The sequence below is a fragment of the Gymnodraco acuticeps genome, unplaced genomic scaffold (assembly GCF_902827175.1).
Source record: "Gymnodraco acuticeps unplaced genomic scaffold, fGymAcu1.1, whole genome shotgun sequence".
Taxonomy (NCBI): Eukaryota; Metazoa; Chordata; class Actinopteri; order Perciformes; family Bathydraconidae; genus Gymnodraco; species Gymnodraco acuticeps.
The window spans coordinates 3,232,447-3,243,967 of record NW_022990966.1 but is presented as its reverse complement, the minus strand read 5'-3'; the positions used below and the strand labels follow the sequence as shown (position 1 = coordinate 3,243,967).

Below are 11,521 nucleotides of genomic sequence, written 5' to 3'. Positions count from 1 at the left end.
ATCGCAACCGGGCACAAGGGTTTGTATTGTGGCACTGGAAAAATAATGTAATATTCTACCCTGCATTAGGAGGGTCTGTTGGGGTTCCGGGGGTTCTGCTGACCTCCAGCGGCTCTCAGCTGCAGCTACAGCCGGGCAGGGTAACCTCCTCACGGCCAACGCTCTGTGTTTGTGTGTATGTGGAATGCGGGTCAAGCGGAACCCACGGCTAAAAAACTGCGCTTCAAATCAAGCTCAAAAAACCCGGCTTTCATCGGCCTGACGTGCTCTGTATGTACCGTCCACTTTATTATCAACTCTACGCAGGTTTACATGAAATGCATATGTGCCGAAATCTTCTTAACCCGGCTTTTTGAACGAGTTAATATTTCCAGTATGGTCGCAGTCCGCTGGAAAACGCGACACCATACCGTCATTTAAAATGGCGCCAAAGATTAACACCAGCCAGTGGATAAAAACTGCCACTCTGTGCCCTGAAGGCTAGCAACACAGATAGCACAAACAACTTGTTTAGTTAGTTAACAGCGTCCATGAGTGTTTTCACATGTCAGTTAGTATGTCTGAATTGATTATTGACCCCTAACCTTTATGACAGCTAGCTGATTGAGGACTGTTAAATAAGGGGAGGCTCCATACATGCCAACGGTTGTGTTAGCAGCTAATGCTAAATACATTACATAGATGTAGCCTCAAGCTAACAAGCTAGCTCCAACAGCAGACGTGAGCTAAATGTAACGTGGCATACCACGCCTGTCGAAAAACATTAATATGTAGCGTAAACCCTCCTCAAATTAAACTTTTTAAAACAATTACTTATTTCAAGCTAACAGACGTAAACAAATCCTTATCCGTACATCCTTAATAAACAACATTTCATTTTGTGGGTGGGGGCCCTCATGTTGCATAACATGTTGCGGTTAGCTCTGGCTAACGTTAGCCAGCTAGCATTTTGAGTAATATAAAAAAAAGGCAGAGCTATGTGGTCTGATTTAAAGCTAATTGTGACCTTATCGTAGAAACCACAACATTGCTTTGCTTTGGTTGCTGTGTTGCCGGGGGAACAGTTACAAACAACTGTTGTAATCATGCTAGCTACAGTTAGCCGCTAGTCAGTTAGCCCTGCTTCAAGAAGGGGGCGTCGTAGAGACCGATGCTCGCCTGCCGTTAGCTTAGCCTGCTACATTGGGGTTAGCACCTTTACCCTCCCTGTGCCACGCTGACTAAAGCAGAACCTTAGATATGTCGATCAGGAGTTTTAAAGAGTCCCCGTTGACGTGTTTGCCACTGAACTCATTACATTGATAAAAAGGAGTAGTTCCCTGTCGGTGCTGCATGTGGTTACTTCTTGTTGTCATCGCTGAACAGTGGCTGTGGTATGTACGCATCTTTAGCTTCAAGGGCTGGTTATGTGCTGTCAGATCAGTAAGGAAACGTAAAGTGATAAGCTAATATTGGCTGTTTCAGGTACGGATTTGTTTGCATATGTAGATATAGTAGTAGAGTAGAGCTAATGTACAGATTTCTAGACATAATTCAGAAGAAGGGCAAGATGATTGTTTTGTTAGAAATTAAACTGATCCTCAATAAGCACATTAACTGTCGAAGTGCTTCATCGTGTTGATAGTATCTGCTAGTACATCACGTTTACTTTCCTATATATACTGGAAACTAACTTATGGTAATGTCTTGTATGTTAAAAGTGTCTTCAAAAGTTGTTTGTGTGTTGATTTTCTCAGTCTGGGCCAAGCAGACATTTAAACATCAACAACCTTAAGAGAGTTTACTGAATATTACTTCTTATGCCACAAAGTAGAACAAATTATTGAAATGGTAAAATGCTAAAGTTCCAACTTTGAAATGCTGTCATAGTGTACTAAGAGTGTAAATTGGTACAGAAATATTCTATAAAATGTGGGACCCCTCCCTGAACTTTGTAGATTCTGGTATATCTGGCCAAATGCTGCCAGGGTTGCCTTGATTGTTCTTTTTGCAAGTTATAATTGAAGCATCTGGTGTTTCATACATGAATCTGAGCCAGTGTTTTGTTTTTCTATTGTATGGCATTTAGGGATTGTTCTCTCTCCTATGAACTCCATAATGTATCCACCTTGTGGTAAAAATGTAAATATACTGTCAAAAAGCACCAACAAGAAAAAATAAGACTCCTAATCCTAATATTGTCATTGTCAACATATGATCATGATTCATGTGTGTTTGAGTCCGACTTATAGTTTTTTTTATCATTGCTGTATATTTTGCAGTGTTTTATCAATCTTTTCTGTAACTTAACCTCCTGACTTGTAGGTGTGCAGTGTCCTTATGTCAGAGCTCCAGAGACGGGCGACGATGAAGAGAAACAGGCATCCCAGCAGCAGTGACGACTCCGACAATGGAGAAGTACAATATTGAACTCGGCTGACTCATTCATACCAAATCTAAATATAGCTTGAATCAGTTCGAGCTAACCTCCTTCACCTTCCTCAATTTCATAAGTGAACGTGCAAAGCGGCAGAAGTATTTATTCTTTAAGATAATGATTCAATGTTGTTCAGGTTTTTGTTATTTTCATTTGTAATGGTCACATTTTGTAAACCAGCACATTTTGTCAAGAGTCCTTTTCTGAAGTGCATCTCATATCTGTTACTGTGTGTGTCAGTCAATGTATATTCATGTTCAGGGAGGACATCGAGACAGAGTAAAGGAAAGAAAAGCAGCAGTTGGGACAGAGATTAAGGAAAAGAAAGAGAAGGCCTACAGTCTGAGAGACAGGAGACAGTTTAGGGACACTTGGAGCTCTAACGACATCCTGGCAGGTCAGACAGACAGAAAGGCTCAAATCTGACTTCAGTTACAACTTCATAAACATGTGTTGTTTTGTTTCATCCTCTAAAGTATCTCTGATGTGTGGGGTTGTACCTCATTGTATACTATATTGGGGGTAAGCAAATAATTGTGTTGATTTGGTGTGATTATTTGGATTGACTTATTATCCAATATATTCTGTTGCTGTCGTATTAAAGCGATCAAACCCAAAGATCGGATTCAGGGTTTCGTTCGGTGAAAGTTAAACGCATTATTAAGAAAATCCTCCAGGTCTTTGATGTTCAACATGCCAGTGAAATTAAAGGCTTCAGTCTCATTGAGGTGGGTTTTTTAATGCCTCCTTGATTGTTCCTGCTTTCATACATTTTATATTAATCTTAAGAAAAATAAATAAAAGAAGCGAATACATTTAATTGAAAAAAGAAAAATATCAGTTGAACCATTTGGACTATCCAAAGGAGCCACACTTGTATCTAAAGTTTTTGGTCAATAAGAGCAGCTGAAACAGACAGAAAACACGAGACACCTTTCATACTCGTTGTGTTTCTCCTCCAGGTAATTCCACGTGCTGGTCACAACATTCATCACAGCCAAGAAGAGGGAACGGGCAAAAACCCTCTGAGGTACGTCTCTCTAAACTCTTAATTGTATAGGATGATAAGAAATTGGGGAAAATCTATCATAGGTCATGAGTTATCTTCTGCTGTCATGTTCTTGTTTTATTACACTTTTTATCTTGAAAAGAAATCACATACACACATAAATACTTTTATTTAAAAAAGAATGTTTTTAATAATTTTAATACATATTAATACATAGATAAATACACTTGTCATAAGAGCCTGTATTTTGTCAAACACAGTAATGTTATCTTCTGTGTTGTACGGATGGAAACACAGCTGCTGTTATCTCCTGTTCAGTCTGCAGGCCACTGTGCCCTCTGACGAGAGCCAATCAAATGAAAACAAAACACTGACTCAGGCCTAAGAAGGATCCTGATTGGCTCATTTCTGTCTGGCTATGTGTTGATAACGTGGTCGTCTTTTAACCTTCACATATGCTGTAATACATTACCTTATCTAGCTAACTTATTTTGGTTGTATGCCAGTTTATCTGCACATTTTATTTAACAGTTCCTCTTCAGATGACCCACAAAACAAAGTTGCAGTGTAATTCTATGTTTGAAAAAAAATGTTGTGTGATAAGTCTTGCAAATTAAACAATTGTTTATTGTTAATATACCAGTTTTTGTAACCTAAAATGTGGATATATGATCATTAAAGATCATTATATTTTCTGTCGTTGTGGTGTTTTATGAGGATTGTGAAGGCTTGCATTTATTCCTCTGTCAGCTGTTTACTATAAAACAACAACGGACATTTCCCCCTCTACAAACCACAATTATTCACTGTTTTAGTTCAGTAAAGCATTCTGACTCTTGATTTTAACTCGTCGGTTGGCAGGTTTTTCAGGACCGACCTCATCACAGCCATGAAGGTACATGACTCAAACCAGCTGATCCCAGAGGAATATTACATCCTGGCAGACGCTTGGAGGCAGGAGTGGGAGAAGGGCGTGCAGGTCCCCGTCAGCCCGCAGTCCATCCCACAGCCCGTCGCCAGGTAGGACGAAGACCAGAAAGTCACATGTTGATCCCATATTGTCCTTGAGTGGGAATGCAAGCGAATCGACATGCTGTTTGTGTGGATACGGCTTCTTGTGTTACAGGTGGTACAAGCCTGTTATTTTAAAGTGATTTAGGTTTGTTTAGACAGATTCAGTCAGATCGTTTGATATCCAGCTAAGATAAAGGTACAGAGAGAGGTTTGAAAAAAAAAACCACACTCACAAATTATTAAAGGTGAATATTTAAAAAAAGTAGTTTCATCTGGCATTTGGACCCTCTTCAGTGATATTTTGTGCCCTATTGTCAGGTGGCGTTGTCCCTAAAGGCCAAAAAAAATCGCTCGAGTGTAATTTCCAAGCACCATATGGTGAAGGGACAACATTGTTGTTGTTAGAGGGTGTAGAAAACAAATGTATCATTCAAAGTACCTTAGTGTAAATGCAGGACAGTGCACTGACAAGTCTGCTGACTGTGATGTGCCGCAGGGTGATGGCGGAGAAAGGAAAGGAGGTGATGTTCGTCAGGGCCGAAGAAGTTGATCCGGACCTCGGGCGCCGAGGCTCTGGGCTACGTGGACATCAGGACCGCTGGCAGATGGGATTGTGTCGCTACGACCTCAACGAGGAGGACGTGGCCTGGCTGCAGGCCGCCAACCAGGAGTTTGCAGAGATGGGTGAGTCAATGTTTAAACTGAGGCTGTGGCAACAGGCTGGCAGTCATTTTGTACCTGTACATGTAATTACGCACAATGTTGCTGCTGTGGGAAACAAGGAGTTGACTCCAAAATGTCTGCCATTAACACAGAAAGACTTTTGATCAGCTTGACAACTTGTAACCCTATTTTTTTAAATAAATGTTCCTCTGAACCCATAGAGTAGCATTTGATTCTCGTGTAATATGGAAATGATGAACCTTTCAAGAGACGGTGGTTGTTTTTTATCGACAGAGATACTTTGTGACAAACAAACAATATAAACTTTTACTCCTGACTTCTGCAGCCATACCGCCGCTGGACGAGATCACCATGGAGCGGGTGATGGAGGAGTTGAGCACTGCTGCCACGAAAACATGACGCAAGCCACGGAGACGGAGGAAGGGCTGGGCATCGAGTACGACGAGGACGTGGTGTGTGACGTCTCTGCCGGTCGCCGGACGGGGATGACAACAACGAGATGGTGTTCTGTGACAAGTGGCAAACATCTGCGTTCACCAGGTCAGACGGCGACTCATAGCTCATTATACGCTAAAGTTAAATCTATAATAAAATGCGGCTCATTTAACACAGCACAAACAATTTAAACCCAACCGTGATCCATTAGATACTTTATAAGTCCGACTGATTGTTGGGTCGAAAAGCAAAGTGAAAACGACTCGTATTGCATTTCAGATCAGCTGTAGCTGTGCTTTTATGTGACACACACACACACACATGCTTTCTCCGAGTCTTCATTTGTGGCTACTGTATTGATTTCCACTTGCGGTCTGGCAGCTGAGCCCCCCCCCTCCGTTGTGTTCCTCACCAGGCGTGTTACGGCATCCAGAAAGTGGCCACAGGGAAGCTGGCTGTTGCCGGATCTGCGCCCTGGGCATCCTGCCGAAGTGCCAGCTGTGGCCCCCAAGAAGGGCGGAGCCATGAAGCCCACTAGGAGCGGCACCAAGTGGGTCCACGTCAGCGTGCCCTGTGGATCCCAGAGGTCCAACACACACATTTACATTCTTAATCATTTGTGTGTTTTATTTGACTAAATCCTTTCATGTCACTCTTTAATTTAGCACATGCCTAATTTGCCTTTTCGTCCTATTTTTTGAAGAAACCGTTTTGAATATCTGAAAAGTTATTTCTGACATTGATTTGAATCATTTCAACTTAACAGAAGGAAAACAGCGATCAATCACTACAGTTGTTTGTTATAAGATCTGTTTTCATGTAACAAAATGTATCAGAGAGATTTATTCTGCTTATACTTGCTGTTCAAACATTTTAAACCAACGCCGGTGCTTGTTTCCATTTGGCTCTCTCCTGTTATTCATTTAAACATATCTTGGACTCTCCTCCCGAAGAGAAATGAAAGTTGATGTTGAATGTGCTTTGCAGGTGAGCATTGGGAATCCAGAGAAGATGGAGCCGATCACCAACGTGGTCACACATTCCCAACAACAGGTGGGCTCTGATCTGCTGCATCTGCAAAGAGAAGTCCGGAGCGTGCATACAGGTAGAGTCAGCGCTCGCATCTCAACCCTACCATGCAGAGAAACATTTAATGAGACGTGAAGCATCACCAACGTTTTTTTAAAGATTCCAACTAGTATCTTACTTTTCTGAGTGATCACAATCTAACCATGAAGGTGAAGTATCTTGGGTTTTGACAGAGGCAACATCTCTAAGCAGTAAGTTGCTTGTTTTTGTGAGAGAGCAGCTTTCGGTCTCTGGAAGATTGACCCGGTCACTTTGAGAGATTCTTACTGACCTGTGAAAGAGAAAGAAAGTTTTCTACTAACTGAAGCTGGTTTAGTAGCCACCATTATTTTGTGCATCTTGCTTAGATTTAATGTGTCATCATTAAATGACTCATGATACCGTGTTTTAAAAATGTTAAACAACGTTGTGTTTGCCGCTGTAGTTGCTTCAGCCAAAAACTGCCGGACTGCCTTCCACGTGACGTGCGGCCTCCACGCCAGCATCGAGATGGAAACACCATCCTCAACGGAGGAACTAACGAGGTCAAGTTCAAGTCCTACGTGCCCCCAACACTCGGGCTGGTAGGGCTGACGAGTCCAGGGACCGAGACCCGAGGACAGAAGGAGAGCGCCAAAGACAATAAGGGCGGGAGGAGAGGGCGGGTGAGAGGCGAGGAAGACACCGCCTCCTCCTCTTCCTCTTCCCACGTGGCTCCTCAGATCCTCCACAGAGTGCCGAGCCACCTGGAGGAGCTGAGCAGCCGGCAGCAGGAGAAGAGGGTCAGCCTCCGCAAGCTGAAGCTGCAGGAGATGGAGGAGGAGTTCTTCCAGTTCGTGGAGGTGGAGGAGGTGGCGGCTCACACGAAGCTGCTGCCGGAGGTGGTGGACTTCCTGTTCCAGTACTGGAAGCTCAAACGCAAAGCCAACTTCAACCAGCCGCTGCTCACGCCCAAGAAGGACGAGGAGGAGAGCCTGGCGCGCCGCGAGCACGAGGTTCTGCTGCGCCGCCTGCAGCTCTTCACCCACCTGCGCCAGGACCTGGAGAGGGTAGGTCTACAGCTCAGAGCCAGGGGAGGAGGAGGGGCCAGAGGGAGGAGGAGGAGGAGGGGCCAGAGGGAGGAGGAGGAGGGGCCAGAGGGAGGAGGAGGAGGGGCCAGAAGGAGGGACTGAACAGAGAAACAGATTACATGATATATTTATTCGTTTTATGTGGAAATGCACTGCGAGGATTGCTTTTTTAAATTTCGTTGTACCTGGTGCGATGACAATAAAGGAATTCTATTCTATTCTATTCTATGAATATAAATCCATACGAGCATTGTGGAAATGTTCCACAAAGTGCTTCTTTGTAGATAAGATGTATTCACTTAACAGCAGGAGAAAACACAGGATAGAGGGAAGAACCAGAAAGAAATATTTAAAATGGCATCAATATATTAGAAATGTAAAGGATCTATAGAAATAATTGAGATCAGATAACTACAGTATAGCTGCTTCTCCTGCAGATGAGACAGGAAGTTGTTAGGAATAATGTTACTGTCCATCTCTCTTGATCTGTCTGTGACCCCAAGTCCATCAAGCAGCATCCAGCCTTTATTTTAGTTTTAGAAAGATCAATTCACATTCCAGTTTTATTTGAAAAAGGGGGAAATGCTGTCAAATATGACTCACATGCTTGTTGACATGCCTACTGGAGCGATTGGGAGTTTAGTGTCTTGCTCAAGGACACTTCAGCATGTTGACCCCCAGCCACAGCAGCCATACTGTGTTTAAAGTGGTTGTAATATAGAACAGCAGCACATTTAAGAAGCAGAATCAGGGTGAGCTATTGTTCAAGTGTTGGTCGAAAGTTCTTGTCTAAAGAAGCTGCTGCTGTTTCTCCTCAGGTGCGTAACCTGACCTACATGGTGACTCGGAGGGAGAAGATGAAGCGCTCGCTGTGGAGAGTCCAGGAGAATATCTTCCAGCACCAGATGAAGCTGCTGGACCACGAGCTGCTCACCGGTGAGTCAGCAATACCAGAAATATTTTATTAGAACTCCACAAATCAACTTCATATGCCAATAATATGTTCCAGCTCGTTTGGAGCTTTTGTCGTCAAAAACTAAAAGTAATTTCTGCCGTTTTAAAAGTTGGATACTCCCATTAACAAAGTCTGCTTCATAAGAAATGGAAAGGGGGGAGAGGATAGACTTTATTTTTGTCCCAAAATAATAAGTAAACATTGGTGTTTCTCTGTTTGACATTAAATAAGATCAAAGTTTAGTAAAATAGGAAGTCAGTAGAAGATAATATAATACCGTTACACTGACTCTGTCCATCATATCTCTGTTGCAGGCGATCCCTCAGAGAAGGATTTGGAGAAGCTCTTCTCTCTCTCGACTGGTTATCCTCTCAGGGGCTCCGAGTCTGGACTGAAAACCAAACGAGGGTCTTCCAAGCAGGAAAGAAGAAGTGCCGACAGCAAAGGCCTCTCCGACTCCCTCACAGCCACAAGAGGGACAGTCTGAGCAAACCTCCGGAGATGAAAGACAGTAAAAGCTCCCGGGTCAGAGAGTCTGCCGAGGACACGAGAACTGGCAAACCCCAGACCTTCGAGATGAATCAGGAGCTTCTCTTCCCGAAGCTCCAGAAACCAGAAGTCTTTCAGGAATCTTCGCACAAACCCGAGAGCAGAAAAGGCCCCAAGAGGGAGGCCCAGAGGACAGAGCAGGAGACGCTGGTCAGACTGAAACGAGACGAGGACGAGACAAGAAGGAGAAAGAGGAGGAGCGACCTGACGGAGAGCCAGGGGAAGAGTCGCTTCGGGGCCAAACTGCTGGACAAAACCGTGTCCATCCGGCTGGTGGACATCAGGAGCTCGGACCACAACAACTACTTCATGGGAGAAGGGACGACCAGGAGGAACCCCTTCTCGCTACAAGTGAGCCCCAACACCAAGCTCTCCGGCGCTCCGAGAACCAACGGCTGGACGAGGAAAGCTCCGGCAAACGGCTCGCACACATCCAGCCGAAACGTGAGCGGACATCTGAGGAGCTGGGGGAAGTTCAGGATCCCCAAGAGGAGCGAGAAGCCGGCGAGGGAGCAGGAGGACGAGGAGGAGGAAGAGAAGGAGGAGCTGTTGTTGAGTCCGCTGACCAACGCGCCGCAGACGTCGTACCCCAGGACGAGACTCCGCTCGGGGACGGAGCACGACGGCTCCGCCTCCGACTCGTGCGGGGAGGCGGAGCCGTGCCTGAAGAGGTGTCACTCCCACCGGCTGAGGGGGGGGGGCGCCTCTCGGGCCGCGCTACGGGTCGGACATCATCCGCCGGGGCGTGCTGGCCTCCTGATGGCAGAATAAGCTGCACTGTGTTAATTGTAAAAACGATCGCTCTCTATACCCTTATATTTTTCTCGATGAATCATACAAATGCCTAGATTAAGAAACAGAGTTGATATTTATTTTTTATTTGTAACATATGTAAATCTGAGAAAATGTTTGACTTTTTTTGAGCAGGTGTTTATTTTTTCTTTCTTTCAAAAGTAGAAAGATGTCAGGTTGCCACTTAAACGCTGCTCAGATATTTACAAGCGAAAGCATCACTGAGGGATTGTTGCTCTCGGGACCAGAAGCTTGCAATGTCAATTTTTTTATTTTACATAGTATTAAACTCAGTTGTACTTAGTGGGAAAAAGCTGACGGACGATTTGATCGCGACAGTGATATGGGATTCTTTAGATCTTTTTTTTTTATATCAAGCTTCGTTGGATGGGTTACAGCCACAAACAGGAAGTAAAACTGCCCTTTTATTCAATCTCCAACTGTCATGATTTCTTCAGATTGTTGGAACATTATGAACTGAGAAACATACAAAAAAAAGGAATTTCAGAATGACGTTAACGTGTCTTTAGCACTCAAGTGTTATTCAACTGCGAACCGATCGTATCCATCATGTGCCTAACTTTTTTGTGAAGCTTTTGCACTACGAGAGGACGGCACAGGTGTGAGCTATGAGAGGAATATTTTTACACTGAAACATTTAAAAAGCGTTTTGTACCCTCGGCCGCTACTGTATTACTGTTATGCAAAAGGGAAACTTGTCTTGTCGGAAAGAGGAATAAAAACTCTAGGAGACCTAAAGTCTGTGTGTGATGTTTATATTTAAAGTGTTTTATTAGGAACTTGCCGTGCAGCCTTTCCGGTAAGAAGCACATTTTCTGAGGAGGAAAGACATCTTAAAATATTTATTTTGTTTATACTTTTTATATATTCAACAAAAAAATACCACTATGAAAACTAGTAATTAAGTATTCATTAAAGTCATTTTATACAAAGTACTGAACATTTGCTAGTTCCAGATTCTCCATTGTGAGATTGTGTTCTGTTTTAGCTTAATGTAAAATGAATATCTTGGAAGGTTTTATAGAAATATTATAAACATTTCATTGTGGAATTTATTGAATAACAATGATTTAAGTTTTCGACATGCTGCTACTAGGATGTTCTTTTTATATTGTCGACATGTCCTGATGTTTAAAAATATATACCAGTTGTTTTTAAGACGCTTTTTATAACATTTATGAAAAACCTATCCGATGACTTTCCAGAACATTGGATGAGGTTTTTATGACAAACTATACTTTTATCTTTAATAAAATATATTTTTAAAGACATTTCGACAAATCAACATTATGTAGATTATTTTCAATACTATGACATTTAGGAATTTTACTATTTTATGTCTTAATGACATCAAACTTTGACTTGTAATGACATACTAGTACGACTTAACATACTTTACCTAAAAAGTGTAATAACACTTTTATTTTTAATTGAATTGTATTTATATAATGCCATTTCTTATTTGACCTTTTATTCGTAAGCATACTTTACAATGAACTTATTGACAT

At 42.8% G+C, this 11,521-nt stretch overlaps 1 protein-coding gene across 1 annotated transcript; it reads left to right on the top strand.

Moving 5' to 3' along the window:
• Window positions 1–177: 177 nt before the first annotated feature.
• On the top strand, window positions 178–10,751 carry jade1 (jade family PHD finger 1). The gene is given in 26 exon segments (XM_034235357.1): window positions 178–234; window positions 236–270; window positions 2,313–2,397; window positions 2,678–2,813; window positions 3,379–3,447; window positions 4,289–4,445; window positions 4,936–4,975; window positions 4,977–5,045; window positions 5,048–5,123; window positions 5,449–5,493; window positions 5,496–5,587; window positions 5,590–5,640; window positions 5,643–5,663; window positions 5,974–5,997; window positions 5,999–6,016; window positions 6,018–6,059; window positions 6,062–6,122; window positions 6,125–6,144; window positions 6,546–6,590; window positions 6,592–6,663; window positions 7,074–7,139; window positions 7,142–7,675; window positions 8,515–8,632; window positions 8,966–9,109; window positions 9,112–9,905; window positions 9,907–10,751. Coding segments are annotated over 26 exon segments (2,925 nt in total). The 3' UTR covers window positions 9,961–10,751.
• Window positions 10,752–11,521: the final 770 nt, after the last annotated feature.